Genomic DNA, 18819 nt, shown 5'->3' with positions numbered 1-18819 from the left:
CACGTCTCCCCTTCCCTCAAGGAAGTCTGCTGGGCTCAGCTCGGGTTCAGGTCTTCCCCTATCGGTCAGCTGTGGCGGTGAGGCCGGGTCCTGAAACACGGACATGACCCCTGGGACGAGGGGGAAGTGTAAGCCAGGCGCCACCCCGACAGAGGTGTATTTCAGTTACCCGTGTTGGTACGCTGCTGCTTTGCAAATGATAAATGACAAAGGGCAAAAACACACAAAAGACACTGTTTAATCAAATAATTTTAATCAGGTTGACAGTGATCAGTAAAAGTGCATTTACATGAAAACCCCCATATTTTACATGTGTAAACTGTTTTCCATTGTCTTTACTTGTAAGGTGTTGAAGGTGGGACCCACTCCTGAATCTTCTTCCTAGTGGTGGAATAAGGTACATACTGTTCTGGGGTGCCGCTCACGTTGAACTTATGGTTTGCCCAGATGAATCTGCGAGGAGTAGGTGGCTTTGTGGTTGGAGGATCATCAGTCATGCAGTGAAGCCACCGATGCCTTAAGGAGGGGAAAAAAGACAACGTGAAGGGGCAGAGCAGTGCGGGGCGTGGGGGGCCATTCTGTTGCTCGAGCTCAAGTCCTATATCCGTCACTCACTGGCTGAACTCTTCTATGCCTTAGTTTTTTCATCTGAACATCTTACTTCCTAAGGGTGGTGTAAGCATTAAACAAGACAGTACTCAACAAACATTAGCTACTGTTACCACCCTTACCGTATTTCATCAAGTCTGGGACACCACTGATTTTGAGATACACCACTGTTTCACGTACTTCTAACGACAGAGAAATGCTGCCAACTAATGATGACATGACTGAGCAGAGTGTGTATTCTAACCTTGGATGCAGAAGCGCATCCTCAAATTGATGAACTATAGGATTACGACGAGATGCTAGCGGCTGACTCTAGAGCTTCTGTGTGCTTGGGCTACTCTGGCTCGTGGGAGTTTGAACCCAATGCTGAAGGAGAGGAAGAGGGTCTCCGTGTGAATCGTAAATTCAAGTTCAAGTCTGAACACAGAACATAAATTTGTTATCTTAAAATGATTAGATCACAGCCCAAAGTTCACAAGTGTTTTGGCCTAAGTGTTTAACCATTTCAAGCAATCCAGCCCAAAGAAGGAAGCTGGGGGCTTTCCTCAGAGTCCATAGAGGAATGTCTCTCTAGTGACAGAGAAAGGGAGAATCGATGTCCAAGGGATGAGGAGTAAAACTGAGCAGGAAGCCGAGCTGTGTTTACATGGGAGAGGAAGGAGAAAGACGACTCACCCCAGATCCCCCAGGCTCAGAGCTCCTAAGACAGACGCGACCCTGTGGGAAAAGGGAAAGAGGATCCTGACAGCGACAGGGACAGCACTGCAGCTCCAAGGGTGGGGATGGAGGTGGGTTGGGTGGATGGGGGGGGGGGGATATTGCCCAGCTACAGAGAAAAGGGCAAGAGGAGGAGGTTTCAGTAAAACAGTTAAGGCTGAAGCTAGTAAGAAAAATTTATGATGCTATGTAACTTCAGAATATTTGCTAGCCATAGTTGATAGATCTAACTAGGTAACTGACTAAACCATTAAGAAAAGAGATAAAATATTATTACCACTGCTGTATTTGAGACTAAAGATAATAGTACTGTGATCAGCTGACAGTGTGCAGAACGAGGAAGTCTGCATACACTGCGCTGCTGTCCCTGTTACGCCCCCAAAGGAAGCGTGGATCACTTAGCAAGAGTGACCTGGGCCAATAAACCACGGCCGCCCCACCGCGGGGCTCTCCAGGCTGGTGAGACAGGCTCCCCAAACCAAGGCTGCCACTTATCAAGGGGCTTCGTGTAAACTCAAGGCACAGCAGAGACATTCAACTTTACCTCGCTGAGTCATCTTAAGTAACTACAGGACATTTTATTCAAATACTTGCTGTTATAACTCCTGAAGGTTAAAATGGCATTTAAGGAACCACAGTCCAAAGATTTTTTTTGTATCTTATTCAGTTACTTAAGGGACAAATTGAACTCATGGAGAAATAAAAAATGCTCAAAAAGCTAAAAGATATTTTTTTACCACAGTACATAAAATATGAAAATGTTTATCTAGTCAGGAGTCAGGGGATGAGCGAACCATCTACGGTCACTGTGGCCAGTGACAGACAGTAAGAAACAAAAAATGTTATTGTCTGCTGGGCCGGCATCGCCGTTCTGCCGTAATTAGTATTAAAGAAAGGCTGCAGACTGGTACCTTCCAGAGTTGCACACCAACGAGCTTTCGCGACACAGCTGGGTCTGTTTATTCTCATGAATGCAGGACGCCAGTGGACCGACGGCGCCGCCGGAACACTGTCTCTGCCACCTCACAGTCACTTCAGTTTGTGTCCCCGGTATTTTCTTAGAGGACAAGATACCAAGTTACTTAAACTCAGTGATAAAGTCAGTGAAACTACAAATGGGAAGACTGGCAGAAAGGGGAACAGTTCTAAATACCAAAGAGATAAACATTCATAGAGGAACTAAAACATATTTTGGGGGAAAATTCAGAACTCAAATATACTGAAGTCATATCAAAATAATGGGAAACAGACGTTAAGTCACGATCACGACACAACTCACACGGAGATAAATCCCAGGGCGGCTGCCGTATTTTCAGCTGCGTAAGAGGAAGAAGTGTGTCAGGCGGCAAGGGAAGGACGCCGGGCCTTTCCTGGAAAGTACACTACTTCCCAGACAGCCTCTCCGCCTGAGGGCTTTCAAAGTGCAAAATGAAGGGATTCATTTCAAAAATCACTTGCAAACAGTCTTTCCAGGTTAGTGAAAAGATTAACAACAAAGATTAAAATGTTTAATTTTCCTTTTCAGAAAATTCTCAGAAATAAAACATTACCAAATAACAGCGAACAACAAACAACAAAGCTATAGGCTGTTTTGAATCTTTCTTCTTTTTGGATAATATATATTATTGATATTGATATTATCAAGACTGGTTTCTAACCATAATGTTCATGTTTCAGATGCTTTCACTTAACATCACTGAGCCTAGAAATACCAATGACCGTTTTAGTATTTCAAAAAAATAAATAGGAAAGACTCAAGAAAAACTCCAGACTGTGTTTCCAAGGTAAAAATACCCCTCATACCGCCCTGGCTGGGCGGACAGGCTGGTGGGAGCGCTGTCCCTGCAACCACGAGGTGGTGGGTTTCGATCCCCCATGGGCACTGACCCATGTTTCTCTCTCTGTTCCTCCTCCCCTCTTCCTTCCTCTCTGGAATCAAAAACATACACTTGGGTGAGGATTAAGAAAAATACTCATCGCACTAGAACTACTATTACTCCATCCCACTTTAGTTTATGAAACATTCTCGCACATGATCGCTTAGCCACCTATTTAATATTTCACATTTGAAAACTGAGCAAACAGAACTGAAGTGACTTTCACAAGGTCCCACAGCGCACGTCACGGTGCTGAGGCTTGAGCACAGCTGCCCAGAGGCTGAAGAGAACCCTCTGATCAGTAACTTGAATTACAGTCAACAGACGAAAAGCAGGTTAGAATTATGGTAATATCTAGGTACCCACCCAAATCCGAGATCCGTCTAACCCCAGAACGGGACTGATAAACTTAACAAATTTAAAAAAGAAAAGATAGTTCCTTACAAAATACCCAACTCAAACTCGGTCAGCTCCGTAACTATTACTTTTAATTAGGTGCAATTTGAAATAAGATCCCAGTAGGGTCTGATGATTTTAAGGATCAGTGGAAAGTTTGTTTAAGCACGTTTCAAAAGCTCGTGACGACCAGGAAAGCTGACGTCACTGGACGTCGAGGTTTCCAAGATCAGAAGGGGCCTAAACGCTGAGACAAAGTCCAACAGCAAAACAGTGCTATTCCCCAAACAGACTAAAGACAGATAAGACAAGGCTAGCACATCAAATTTGGGGGGAAAGTAAACATTTCTCAACAAATGATGCTAGGATAGTTTGAAAAAAAGTCAAGTTATATTTCCTAAGACAAATATCAAAATAAATTTATAGACAGATTAATAATCAGACATAATATGGGTATATACATTCATAATACATATTAGTTATAGAACACGAAAGAAAATTTCTAAGCTTAATGTCAAAGGCAAAATGGCATAAAAGAAAATCAATAGTAATTTTACTACCTAAAAGTGTAAATGTCATAAATGTCCTAAACTCTGAAAACAAGATTAAAGGATAAAAGAAACAGGGAAAACCATCTGAAATATACAGAAAAGTACTTCATCCATCATCACAAGTCAGAAAGAAAAACTCGAATATCCAGTAGAAAAACGGACAAGAGACATTAAAACTTACAAAGCACGCACACCCCGCGGCTGCAACGATCTGACCTGCGCACCGGGCGCAGGAAGTGAGGCTGGGACGGCGCACGCCTGCGGGGGACGGACTGCGGCTCCGTGGAAAAACGCAAGGAACGGAACCAAGAGTAACAGGAAATACTTAAATAGCAGAAGAATAAAACATCGGTAAGAATTACATTAGAGAGTGTTTTATGACTTGAGAAAACGTTTACGCTATGTTGAGTTTAAAAAGCAGGTTATTTAGTGAATTTAACAATACTTAGCATTTATAAGTCAGGGGCACCATTCTAAACACTGTACAAATATCAGTCCTTGTAACAACAACTCTGTGGGACAGATGTCATTATCCCAACTGAATAAATGAGGAATATCAAGAGTTCGAGTAATTCACCCAAGGTGGAGCTAGGATTCAAACCCCGCTATCTCTTCAAAAAACCCCTTTACGTTCAAAACAAAAACAAAAGGACACGAGTGCACAGAAAAGAGATCATAACAATTATATTTAATGTTAACAATTGTTTGTCTCAGTGTAGTAGAATAACAGATTATTTTTATTTGCTTTGTAAATAAAACAGGGCATTTGCTTCAGGACATTTATGGCATTTTCTGAATTTTCTGTAATGGACATGGACTACTTTACAGAAAGAAAAAAAGCTATCAAAATACCTTTTCATAGCTTTTTCTAATTCAAATCAGCTAGAGATGGTTTTAAAACCCTGTCCAAGTCATCTGTCATTTTTTTGAGATTATAACTATGTTCTGTCTACTTCTAAACCCATTCCATCCCCATTAAGCCATCATTTTTAAAAAATCACTCTAAAGTATTCAAATGTTTTGGTGAAAGACTGTTCTACTCAGTCCTCCTTAATGGAAAATTCCTCTAAGTCAATTCTACAATGCAATGTCATTTACTACAGTTACATAGAAAAGGGTCAAACTGTTTTTATTTTTTTAAATCTAGAAACCTCAAAGTTTTTCTACACATGACTATCTCCAGCAGATTCTATACACTGATAACCTGTGAACACAATAAAGATTTCTTCTGGAAACTGGAATCAAGAGCAGTCAGTAATACACAGTTTATTTCCATACCCCAGTATGAAATTTTCCAACAACTACTGTTTGTAAAATGTTAGAATCGATCTTAAGTGGAGCACTGAATAGTAGATGAAATGTGTCAAACAAAAACTGAATTTTAAAAATCAAAACAATCTGCCCTGGCTGGTGTGATTCAGTCAGTTGGGTGTCTCCCTGTAAACCTGAGGTCGTGGGTTTCATTCCGGGGCAGGGTACACACGGCTGGGTTGCAGGTCGGCACCAGTCCAGGTACCTATGAGGCAGCCAATCGACGTTTTTCTCCCTGTCTCTCACTTCCCCTCTCTCTAAATTAATGGGCGTGTCCTCAGGTGAGGATTAAAAAAGAAATAGAAACAATCTTATCTTCTACTCGTAATTAACACTTTAACAGAGAAAGATTATAAATATAAAAATTCTGTAACATATAAAAATCTACTTAAACATTTCTTACTACACAGCTTCTTAATAATCTGATTTTCTGGAGCAGAAATAAAGTAAATATCAGGAAGGATCTCTTCTGAAAAGAATCTTGCAAACTGTACTTGAACAACAATTAAAAATTTTTTAAAATCTTACAATCCACTGTATTAAGCAATGCTCGTTTCAATTCAGTTCAAGGAGTGTTTTTCAGGACTCCTCCCTGCTACCTGAAAAAGGCTCGATTAAGCAGATACACGAAAAGAAAGAAAACATTCCCTGCCACTGAGATGGCAACTTATTAAGGGGTATATTTCAAAAGACTAAAACAGATGATTCAGTGGGACATGGGACAAGGTATTAAAAGGGACAGGAAAAAGTGACAATGGAATTCAGAGGTAAATCTAGCTTTAAATTCATACAAAGGCTACAAAAGGAAAGACAGAATAACCATTTTTGGATCAGCCAGAAGTGAAAGAAATTATTGTATCCTAAAAGCAAAATAAGTGATTGTTTCAAGTAAAACAGTACAGTCACTCAACAAATATTTGTTGAGCAACTACTATGTGCTAGACATTGTTTTAGGCTTTAGCAATACCACAGTGAACAAAGTTCTTATCATCAAGAAGCAAAGTAGCTGGGAAAACAATAAATTAAATAATATATAGTAACACGTCAGGCAGAGAAAAGTGCTACCAAGCTGAAGGGGACACAGTGTGAAAGAACAGGGGACACGGTGTTCTGAACTAGGGTAGTATGAGAAGCTACTGGAGCAGGCACTTGACTAAAGTGAGGCATGAGCCAATGTGACATCAGGGGAAACAGTACCAGGTGACTGAGACGAGTGTGCTCACTGCTCAAGGGGAGTGAGAGGCCGATGTGGCTAAGTCAGGGGTCAGCAGGGCTGTGACCAGGGCAGTGTGTGGAGTGCCTGGCAGGGCTGAGGTCACAGAAGGTCTTGCAGACCATGCAAGGGGCTGGGGTTTTAATTCTCACTATCATGAAAAGTCAATGGACAGTTCTGAGCAGAGAGCTGATGTGCTCTGATGTACATTTTGAAATAATCGCTCTTATCAGTCAGCATGTAAAGAATACTGGTTCTGAAGGAATGGAATCAGCCAGTTGGGAGGTTGTGGTAGGGGTCCAGGCAGGAGGTAATGGGGCTTGGACCAGGGTCACAGTCACAGCGGTAGTGATCCTGCTTCTCTACACAAGCTACTGAAACACCTTAAGCCAACCGAAAAAACCTCATCAATGCATATAGCTGGCCCTCTGCATCCATGGATTACCAACGGAAGATGGAAAATGGTACGAACATTTAATGAAACGATTCACATATAAGTGCACCCATTTCATTCAAGGGACACCTGCATAAACCCCAGAGCAAGGATGCAAAAGAACCTGACACTGCTTCTGTGACCTTCCTGTCAGAGAGCAGAGCCTGAATCTAGCCACCGGACAAGCCCACACCAAGGCGCATTCTGTAACATAACTGGCCTGTAATTTTCCAAAGTATCAAGATTGGAAAAAGCGAGGAAAACCTGAGGAACCAACCCAAAGTGAAAGAGACTAGAGGAAAATGAGATGCACCTGAAATGCATGATTAGCTTCTCTTGCTACAAAGAACACTGTTGGGAAACTGACAAAACCTGAACGGGGTTTGGAGATGACCGCAGCAGTGGTGTGTCACTGGGAATCTCCGGACTTCGATGATTACATTGCAGTTAGGGAGGAGAATGTCCTAATTTCCAGGAATTACATGTTAAATTACTCAGGAGTGCTAGGGTGTCATCATTTTGGCAACTTAATTAGAAATGGTTCAAATACTGGTAACTTTACCATGGCAGTGAACACTCTGAGATTATCCCAGCTGTTACTCACTAGAGCCCCAAACTATTTCTGATGATCAAGTCTGACTAAAATAAAATGTCAGTTAACCTGATACACTTACTTCTAGTTTTTTTGGTGAAATTTTCTAGACTAACTAGAAAGAATCTCCAGAGTTTACTGTGTATCAACCAAATGGTATTATTTCAGCAACCTATGGAATACAGTTAAGTACTTCGTTTTGAAATATTTAATATAAAAATTTAGTAATTCAAGCAAAGGCATTTAGAATTTCATTTCAAAATGGTCATATTAGAAAATCAGTTTTTAGAGATCTAAGGAATTTGGGGGTTCTCATTTTACAGGTGAGAGGACAAAGCCCCAAAGAGGTTAAAGAACTTGCTTAAGATCAGACGGCCAAATAAGATCTGAGCCAGAGTTCTCTTTGCCCTTCCCTGCACCCACGGCCGGGCGATACTGTGGTGAATTGTTTTCCCCTGAAGACAGCCACAGCACTCTGTATCCCAATATCTAATGTGAGGCTGGCACACCTCCATCAACAGACAGGGTCTAGGTTCTCTCCCATTAAACTTGGGCAGAATTCTCTCATTGCCTTGACCAACGAAATGTAAAATTGATACTAGATGATTCTGAAGACTAAGTTGGACAAGGCATTATGGTTTCTGTCTGCCTCGCTCTCTCTCTGAACGCTTGACTGAGGTCCCCACTATGTCCCCAGGTGACTGCCAACATCAGCTCCCAGACAATGCGTGAACAAGTCTGCAGAGGTGTCCAGTACCCAGCCTTTCAATCTTCCACCTGAGGCCTGACTCCTGGGGCAGAGATAAGCCATTCAGGCTGTGTCTTGTCTAAACTCCTGATGCACAAAAACTGAGATATATAACTGAGGCAGATGCTTTTGGAGTACCACTTACTGCCTTATTAAGAAATAAGCTATTCAATAAATATTTTTGTAATAAGACAAACATTGCCAAGCCAAAAAAGTAGAAGATTCATGTAGCTTACCATTCGGGGGGCACCATGCTTCCATCCACGTCCCAGAATGTGTTTTTGCCATTCATTTCGGTAGTATATACAACCCATCGGTGACGGCCTGTGGGGAATGATTGACATTTAGAAAGATGTGAGAAAATAAAGACAACCTTAGACAACAAAACAAAACATAACTGCATAATATCGAAGAAGACAACCTTTTCATTAAGATAAGCCTTCTATGTGTTCTTATGTAAGAGAAATGTTACAGGACGAGCAGCCCAGCTGTGACGGCGAAGGCAGGCTCCGGGAAGTGTATGGCAGCCTTTTACGAACAGCCTGGCAGCTGCCACAGCAAACTCCCTGCAGAAGGACCAAGACCCACTCAGTGGGTGGGGCTTGGGCCTTTCCCACAGTGGAGAGCCCTTGCTTCCACCCAGGGCAAGAAAACAGTGCAGAGGGTAGAGGGGTGTGTTCCCAGCTGGCCAGGGTATTCAAGAGAGAAAGTGCTCCTCCTGAAAATGGGGCAGGAGAAATGTATTCACAGCAATCATACTTAAATTATATTTCCACATATATATATATATTTAAATATATATTTTGAAATATAGTTCAGAAATCGGCGATTATACATAATAAGCAAACTATATATAAATAATGGTTAAATTAAGTAGGACAATTTATCAAAATATAATCATACAGCTGCACTCTTTAACACATTTCTGTGGAGAAGTCGGAGGCCTAACTGCAATTTACAAGGCTGTTTCTATTGGGTCCTTAAGATGGGCAAAGACCTGTATTCCAATCAAGACTTTGTCACTTATTGTCAGTGAATATTAGGCAGATTTTATGAGCCTCAGGTTCTTTGTCTATTAAAAGTGAATGATTATAACTATATCTTAACATTGCTGTGAAAATTAAATCACACACACATATACCCAGTTCTGCATCAAACATGTGAGTGCATGATAAATATTAAATCCTTCTACCATTTCCTCACTGCCCCTACCCCACAAACAGGGAATACTGAATTCATCTCTATAATGGATTTAAACCAATAAGCAAAAACATAATCTGTATTTGCTTTAGAGTTTTCCTAGGTAAACATATAATCAACAAATGTCAACTAATGAAATTTAAACATAACCACACCTATTTAAAGAAATAAAGCCTTTAATCAGGATTTGCTTCTTCTATTAGAGAAATCAATTTTGAGAATAAGTAACTAAAAGTAAACCACAGAAAAAAGCAGAAAATACAAAAAAGTGGAAGCATATACCATGTTTATAGATAAGAATTAACATCATTAAAATATCCATACCCCAAAGCAATCTAGAGGCTCAATGCAATCTTTATCAAAATTGGCATATTTCACAGAACTAGAACAAGGAATCCAAAATTTTATATAGAACTGCAAAATTGTCTCAGCAATATTGAGAAAGAAAAACAAAGTTGGGGGTATCATGCTACCTGATATCAAACTATAGTACAAGTCCATAGTAATTAAAACAGCATGGTACTGCCCTGACCAGTGCGACTCACTTGGTTGGGTATCATCCCGCAAAGTGAAAGGTTAACAGTTTGATTCACAGTCAGGGCACATGCCTGGGTTGTAGTTTAGGTCCCTGGTCATGGTGTGTATGCGAGGCAACTGATTGATGTTTCTATCATCGATGTTTCTCTCCCTCCCTTTCTCCCTCCCTTCCTATCTCTCTAAAAATAAATAAACAAAATTAAAAAAAAACCCAACATGGTACTGTCCTAAAAACAGACATATACATCAATGAAACAGAATAGAGAGCCTAGAACTAAACCCACATCTATACATTCAAATAATGTTTGACAAAGGAGGCAGAAACATACAATGGAGTAAAGGCAATCTATTCACTAAATGATGCTGGGAAAATTGGACAGCTAGATGCAAAACAATGAAACCAGACCATCTACTTATACCATATACAAGTAGAAACTCAAAATTACTTAAAGACAGATATAACACTCACAACTATAAAAATCCTAAAGGAAAGCAAACACAGTAAAACCTCTGACATTTCTCTTAGCAATATTTTTTTCTGGTATATCTCCTTGGGTGAGGGAAACAAAAGAAAAAATAAACAAATGGGGTTAATATTCAAAATTTATAAAGAACTCATACTACTCAATATCAATAAATAAATAAACAAACAAATAAAAGTAAACTCTAATCCAGTGAGGCAGGGGTACGTGAAGGCAGATGGAAGAAGTAAGGTTCCATAGAGGTGGGCCATGGCGACAGAGCCGGGCCTTAATATATCAAAAATTTAAATGTGTATTATACTCAGACTCAGCAATTCCACTTCCAGACATTTATTACATCAGCCTCTTGGTTGCCTTCAAAGGACCAAATGTAATTTCAGCTCCTTAACAGTGAAGAAGTAGTTACATTTACAGTCCTAAAATTATTTCAGCCCTTTGAAGGCAACCACAAGGCTGATGTGGCCCCCCGTGAAAATGAGTTTGACACCCCAGGTTTACAGTAAAAAAAAAAAAGGCTGAAGGCAATCACAATGTCTATCAACAGTAAAGTGTTTAAAACATAATGGTGTTGCTGTGAAAAAAATGTAAATAAGAAAACACAAACATCCAAACAAAAAAGGCATGCTGAAGATCCATCCAAGTCATATGCGCAAATAATCATGGTTTTTATGTAAAAATACAACTACTTACAAACAACATGCACAACATAATCCCATGAAATAAAAAGTATATGTAGCTTTTACATTGATTAAAGACGCTCCTTGTATATTATGAAAAACAAAGTCAAATCGTCTCAAGCTCACTCCCATTATTCACACCGAGAAATACTGCACTCACCGAAAAACTGCTTGTCGTCTTCATAGTATTTGTTTCCATATTTGTCTTCACCCACTAATGTACCAACCCTCACATCATTTAGCCTGTGAATATCCCAAAGAAAACAGACATTTTAGATTCTTTGTTCAAAACACAAATGTAAATAAAGTTAGAATACTAACTTTCAGCAACAAAGGCAATTAGGAAAACGAAGAGATGCTTGGGGATAATCACTAGCTGCAGACTTTCTAGCCTTCCTCTCCAAGCTCATACCACCCACTGCTCACGTACCAGTTTTCAGTTTTCTAAAATACCTGCTCATGTTGCCTTCAGAACCACATGGACGGCACAAGAAAAGATAAATTGACACAATTTATATACTTAAATTACACTAAATATATAGATACAAATTACAAGACTACTTTTATCTACTATCAGGGCACTGGAGTGGGCAAAAATCTTCATGAAATCAGGAAGCCAAAGCATTTCAACCTAAAAATTATATAAATGTCCTGGCTTTCATTCGACTCTGGGTTTTCAATTGGCTTCCATGGGCGATGCTGTCAGTCGGATTCAACGAATGTTGGGACTAGTAGGGATCGTTATGATCACCTAGTTTAACGCTTTAAGGTACAGAGAAGAAAGAGAAGAAACTGAAGGCCAGTGGAGGGAGGCAGGGCGCTCCCAAGGTCACAGAGCGAGTGTTTGACAATGCTCATTCCTCTCCAGAAAGCAGGGCAGGGGGCAGGCCCGGTGCCCTCGCCTCCATGTCACACAGCTCTGTCTCTAGAGCTGGCTTTGGTCCTGTCTCTGGGAGATCCGTGGAAAGAGACTTCGGCCCGGGGTGGAAAGGCAGAGATTGGGCCGCTTGTCCTTGACGAGAGCTGTCGTTTCTCCAGGGTGACCCAAGCCCGAGCCCCTTTCCAAGATCCCAACCAGGGCAAGTCCAGCCCGGAGCATGGCTATTGCCGCCTGCCTACCTGAAGAGCATTCGTAGGTAGCCTCGGAGGCCACCGTGGCCGCTGACCTGTTGCAGCCCGCGCTGCAGAACCTGAAGGTACTCCATCTTGCCCCGCAGGCCCCGCCCTTCGGGTACGCCGCTCAGAAGGCACCGGTAGGAAACGAACAGTCAACTGCAGGTAGCCCGGCGCAGAAAGTTCCCCCAGCTTGAGCGCCTTGGACAGGATGGTTCTGCGCGTGCGCAGACCTGGAGCGCCCCTGCGTGGCCACTTTCCTGTTTCCGAAGACTTTGCCGTGGGTTTCCTTGGGAAAGCAAAGGCGCAACAAACTTTTATTGGTTCTCGGAAGCTGCATTCAGAAAGTGGAACATGTGGTGGAAAACTCACCTAACACTAGGCTCTTCCAGGTGGAGGGTTCCTCCTTTGGCGAATCTCAACTCAGACTACGTCAAAATCGTTTCTAGGGCCAAGATTCTTTAGAAACAAGATACCATTAAGGAATCCAATATTGAACACATAATGGTATTGAGTACATATACTAGCGTTGTGGAATAGCGAGGAGGAATAGAAAGGTATATGATTAAGTATCTGCTCTCAAGGATTTGATGATTTAATTGCAAGGCTAAAATTCAAAAATTTAAAATTATTAGAAAAGTAATTCGTGCGTTATATATGTAGATAATAAAGAATATACATATATTTCTTCTCTCCTTGATTATCTGAGTTCCTGTCATCGCACAACTGTCACACAGGAATGGAGCATCACAGTCGCAAAGAAGTCCCTAAAACCCGTCCCCCCTCACGGAGCTGCCAGGAGTGGGGCCGGGGTTGAGGCCGGTGGCCTCAGCTCCCTTGCTTGTGGACACTGTAAACCTGACCCAGCGCATGGCACAGTCCCTGGTCCTCGGGCATCCTGCTGCCCAGGGAGACGAAATAGGTGTGCTCCTGGAACCTCACCTGGTCAGGGGTCATCCTTGTAGAACTCCACCAGCAGCAGCAGCATGTGATGAAGGATGTCATTAGTAAGGAAGCTGCTCCGGACGTTGGCCAATTCCACATTTGTGGGGATAAGTCACTGGGCCTTTGCTGGAAAGGACACCAGCCATCCCAAGCCTCCCATCCCATGAGGACCCTGTCCTGTACATCAGGCTTTGCTGTGCATATTTAAATTTTAAATAATAAACAATATTAAATGAATATTATTTCTAATTTTCCTATGGCTATCTATATGCTTTAAAACCGATATTCCTCAATCCATTAATTTGGAACATTCTCTCTTGACTCAACTACTTATGATGAGAAATTTAGACCCTCGCTTCCTTCACCTCTTCTCACCATTTGCTCTTCCAAACTCAAGTCAACATATTTCGTCCAAAAAGCGAAGGTTTTTAAGATTTACTCTCAAATTTTAACTGCAAGCTTTAATAATTGTCTGAGTTTAAAGACAAACAATATTCCTTGAAAGGATCAAGTAATACTACTAGACCCAGGGGAGGGATTTAATTTTATGCTACTAAACCTTCAACCCCAAAAGAAAAACTTGCAAATGAGGGTCAAATGTCTGTTAGACTCTGTCAATCACTCAAAAATCAAGTCACATTTGATTTTGCCTTGTTGAACTATGACTTCCATGCATTTTTGCTCTCCTATTTAAAAAGTCCATCTATTTCTATATATCTAAGAATTCGAAAAAAGCCAACCACATTATCACCTCACATTAAGGTAATAATTCTTTCATATTAAATATTGAGAACGGTTCAAATTCCCTAATTCTCATAATATTTTTAGTTTTTCTGAGTAAGACTCATAGTTTGTAACTGGCTGATTTCCACTTAAATTTTATGAAGGGGAACCCTAAAAAACCAAAATTTATTTACAAAAAATTGTGTACTTATTCTCCCACCCAATTACTAACCAGGCTCGGTCCTGCTTAGCTTCTGAGATGAGATGATAAGGAGTGAATACAATGTGGTATGACCGTAGATTTATTCTAAAAGTATTCCCCATTTGATGCAATACACCTATGATGTTTTTCCCCACTAATCCAGTTTTTGAACTAATCCAATTTTGATGCCTTTTAGTGCTTCGGCCAGTTTGTCTCACCTCTTCCACATTGGCAAAACCTTTCCCTTTGAGGACTTTTTTCATACAGGGTAAAGAACAACAACAACAAAAAGCTGCCCAGGGTGAGCTCAGATGAAATGGGAGGGCAAGGCATGGGGGAGGGGGGTCCGTGCCATTTTTGGTCAGAATTGCTGAACACTCAGTGAGGTGTGGGCAGGTACATCATCATCAAGAAATGTGCAAAGGCATTTAGTCTTAAAAAAAAAAAACAAAAAACCACCCTCACTGAAGCCAACCCAGCCTCTCACAATGCCAGGTGGTACACTGATACAGGTGGGTTCCTAGAACACTTACCTAGCAGGGGAAGCCTGTACTACAAGGGGGCCCACCCTCCAGAAGGTAATTCTGGGTTTTTTTGAGGGGTTCCCTTCTTGTAGTCCAAGGGTTTCTCCCATTCTCTACCCTTTTTTTGTCCTTCCAATTTACATGATGAAGAAATAGGCAATTTCTCTGGTAGAATTCCCCCTAATGTACATTTTGTCGATTTTATCTGTTCTTCTACCCCCTGTAGATTAGTAATTAAACCTACATGCTTGGCCAGATTAGTGGTTTTCTTTTTGTTGTCCATTATTTTTCATAGATGATGGTATCCTTCCATCAGGAAGTACACATGGTGTCTGCTTGTTTCACTTTTTTTGTGATTGTAGCAGTCATTGATGAGCAATGCCAATGCAATAATTTCCTAACCATCTTAGTTGCTTTTTAACTTGATTTTTAAAATTGAGATACTGAGTCACATGCAGTTGTAAGGTAATGCAGATCCTATCCTGTTTATGCCTTTCTCGGTTTCTCTGAATGGTGAAACATTTTGCAAACTAGATCATTACAACCAGGATACTGACATTAATACAATCCACTGATCTTACTCAGATGTCTCCTGTTTTACTTGTACTCGTTTATGTGCATGTTTAGTTCTGTACAATGTTCTCACATGTAAGTTCCTGTATGTTACCTGTCAAGATACTGAAGTTACATCACAAGGATCTCTACTGCCTTAATAACTATACTTCTCTCCCCCCTACACCTCTTACCTACCTGTATTCTCTTCCTTAAAGTAGTAGTATTCTACTACTACTACTACTACTACTAGAGAGTAGTAGTATTCTCTTACTACTAAAATGTTAAGACCTCCTGATTTGATACTCCAGTATTATCTTTTATTTCCTATTTCTTTGTTTTTTGTTATACTTTTCAGTGTGACTTACTCAACCACTTTATCTTCTAACCCTTCTAATGAATTTCTTGGGCTATCATTTTTAATTTCCAAATTTCCAATTTGGATGTTCCTTGCTCCAAATTTTCCTTTCCAAAGCATCCTGTTGTCATTCAATGGATACATCTAGTTTCTTTCAAAATATCAATAAGGGTGTTTTCCTGATCCCTGCATTCTATCTGCCCACTCCACCATGTATGATCTAAATACCTAGTTATCATGGCTCTATACTCATATTTAATAGTGGCCACTAACGAGCTGCATGGAAAGCCCATGTTTATACACATGACTTGAGAACTAGTGGGCTTCACTGAAGTGATAAAATGGGAATCAGATTTCTTATCCAGACACAATGAAAAGTGACTGTGTGTCTGGAGATCACTTCTCTGGAGGCAATTAGTTTCTCTGAAGGAAAAAAAAAAGAATAACCAATTTAAAAATAAAAACAACTAGAACTGCCAAAAAACTGAACTGTACAGAAGTCCAATAACCAAGGAGTTAAAGAAACATTCATCCAGACTGGTGGGAGGGGTAGGGAAAGGAAGCCGGGGAGGAGAGAATGTGGGGCAAGGCAGTGGCTGGCACAGCTGGCGGACCGGGAGGTCCCACATTCATGGCAGAGACACTGGGAGGAACAACTGGGGAGCCAGACAGACTGTGCAACCCAGGGCTCCAGCTTGGGAACAGAAAGCCTCAAAACCTCTGACTATAAAAACCTGTGGGGGTTGCAGTAGTGGGAAAAACTGCCAGTCTCACAGGAAAGTCCATCAGAGGGACCCACAGAGTCCTAGAATGTACATGTCCCCAACTGCCCAGAAGTCAGCACCAGGGCAGCATCTGAAAGGGCACAACTTGTTTGTGGACAGGAGGGGAAGTGACAAAGTGGGGCGAGAACCAAACAAGCAGCATCATTCCCTCTTTGACTGCTCCACCCCACACAGCACCACAACACAGCAAAGAGGGTTGCCCCACCCCTTACAACGTAACAGGTGGGCCCAGATTAAAAAAATATGGCTCATATGAAAGAACAGATCAAAGCTCCAGGAAAAAAAAGTGACGAGAAGACAGGCAACCTATCAGATACAGAGTTCAGACACTGGCTATATAATATGAAATAAAAAATATACAGGGAACCAGGACTCACATAAATGATCTGGAAAAGAAGGAAGAAATAAACATTCAACTGGAACAGAATAAAGAAACAAGAATTCAAAAAAAAAATGAGGAGAGGCTTAGGAACCCCTGGGACAACTTTAAATGTTCTGACATCTGAATCATAGGGGTGCCAGAAGGGGTAGAGGAAGAGCAGGAAGTTGAAAATGTTTTTTAAATAATAGTGAAAGAAAACTTCCCCAATCCAGTGAAGGAAATAGAAGTACAAGTTCAGGGAGCTCAGAGAGTCCCAAAGAAGTTAAACCCAAAAAGGAACACACCAAGACACAAGTAGACAGTTTCCTACAAAGGAATATCCATAAGTCTCCCAGGTAAATTCTCAAAAGAAACCTTACAGGCAAGAAGGGGTTGGAAAGAAGTATTCAAAGTCATGAGAAGAAAGGAACTACATCCAAGATTGTTCTATCCAGCAAAGCTATCATTTACAATTGAAGGGAAGATAAAGTGCTTCCCAGATAAGATCGAGTTAAAGGAGTACATTATCACCAAGCCCTTATTATATGAAATGTTAAAGGGATTTATCTAAGAAAAAGAAGATGCTAAAAAATGTGAACAGTAAAATGCCAACAAACAACCATCAATAACTGAACCTAAAAAATAAAAACAAAAATACACTAAGCAAACAACTCAACAGGAACAGAATTACAGAAATGGAGATCACAGGGAGGGTTATCAACAGGGAGGGGAAGGGGGATGGAGAAGAATGGGGGAAAAGGTACAGGGAATAAGAAGCATAAATGGTAGGTACAAAATACACAGGGGAAGGTTAATAATAGTATAGAAAATGGAGAAGCCAAAGAACTTGTATGTACAACCCATGGACATGAATGAAGCAGGGGAAATGTTGGAGGGAAGTGGGGTACAAGGTGGAGGGGAATAAAGCAGAGAAAAAAATGGGACAACCGTAATAGCATAATCAATAAAATAGACTTAAAAAAAAGAATGCAGATTTTTCTCTTAATACATATTTTCAACCCTATACCTAATCCAAGGCTTCTATTATCCCTGGTATCCTGTAAGTCAGGGAAGTCAAACTCATTTTCAATGGGGCCACACCAGCCTCACGGTTGCCTTCAAAGGGCCAGATGTAATTTCAATTCCTTAACAGTGAAGTCCTAAAATTATTTCAGCCCTTTGAAGGCAACTGCGAGGCTCACGTGGCCTTCACTGAAAATGAATTTGACACTGCTGCTCTAAGTCCTATGATCTTCCAGTTAGTTTTTAACGAGCATTAACCTTGCTTGAAAAGGGGGAAAAATAGAAAGTGGTCACCTCACTGAAGTATAAAGACAGTTCAATGATCCTGTACACGGAGTTGCAATCAATCCTCTTTTCTATGACTCAAGCACCATCTCTATACATGAGCACCTGGGCCCTCAAGATACTATCTTTTCTGAATACTGCAGGGTCCACTGCCTCCTCTCACTACACTGCCTTTTACAGGCGCTCGGGCCAGACCTTACTTGATTCTGGTGCTGCTGAGTCAGTTTTTCTCTACCTGGATTCTGATTCCCAAAAACTCACTCACCTCTCTTATCCTTTGATTTTTTCTCTTGTTTTATTTATCATTCTGTGGTTACTCTTTCCTGTCATTTTATTGATATTTCAGGAAAGAAAATAAATTAACAGTCATTTGTAATATTTAGCTAGAAGTTTTCAAATTGATTTATAATAATCCTAAAATAACTGATATGAAAATGTTTTCCATAGTTTTCCCTTTCTAGAAGTACTTTAATAAATCTTACTAGAAATTTCTTAATTATGTAACAAACAAGCAAAAGAACTCTGAAATCAATTATATTGTCAGGAAACTGAAATTTGTAGTGCAGGTCACACTTTAATATACTTTTAAAAACACTTCCAAATGT

The 18819-nt window shown here is 40.7% G+C and overlaps 1 protein-coding gene across 1 annotated transcript; it reads right to left on the bottom strand.

Moving 5' to 3' along the window:
• Positions 1-236: 236 nt before the first annotated feature.
• NDUFA12 (NADH:ubiquinone oxidoreductase subunit A12) lies at positions 237-12592 on the bottom strand. Its single transcript, XM_037160626.2, has 4 exons — positions 12463-12592; positions 11504-11586; positions 8684-8771; positions 237-516 (listed from the first exon to the last, which is right to left on the bottom strand). Exons 1-4 carry the CDS (start codon positions 12546-12548, stop codon positions 336-338), a joined length of 438 nt encoding a protein of 145 aa, XP_037016521.1. The 5' UTR covers positions 12549-12592; the 3' UTR covers positions 237-335.
• Between the last annotated feature and the right edge of the window lie 6227 nt (positions 12593-18819).

The sequence above is a fragment of the Artibeus jamaicensis genome, unplaced genomic scaffold (genome assembly GCF_021234435.1).
Source record: "Artibeus jamaicensis isolate MK-2021 breed Jamaican fruit bat unplaced genomic scaffold, CSHL_Jam_final contig_233, whole genome shotgun sequence".
Taxonomy (NCBI): domain Eukaryota; kingdom Metazoa; phylum Chordata; class Mammalia; order Chiroptera; family Phyllostomidae; genus Artibeus; species Artibeus jamaicensis.
Note: the sequence above shows the minus strand (reverse complement) of the source record. Positions and strands in the feature narration are given on the sequence as shown.

What these genes read in the sequence shown, in the direction of transcription:
- NDUFA12 (XM_037160626.2), bottom strand. Translation starts at nt 12,548, where the DNA reads ATGGAGTACCTTCAGGTTCTGCAGCGCGGGCTGCAACAGGTCAGCGGC. An exon ending in TACCTACGAATGCTCTTCAG is followed by an intron (nt 11,587 to 12,462) that starts GTAGGCAGGCGG and finishes GGATATTCACAG; the next exon opens with GCTAAATGATGTGAGGGTTG. An exon ending in AGCATGGTGCCCCCCGAATG is followed by an intron (nt 517 to 8,683) that starts GTAAGCTACATG and finishes CCCCTCCTTAAG; the next exon opens with GCATCGGTGGCTTCACTGCA.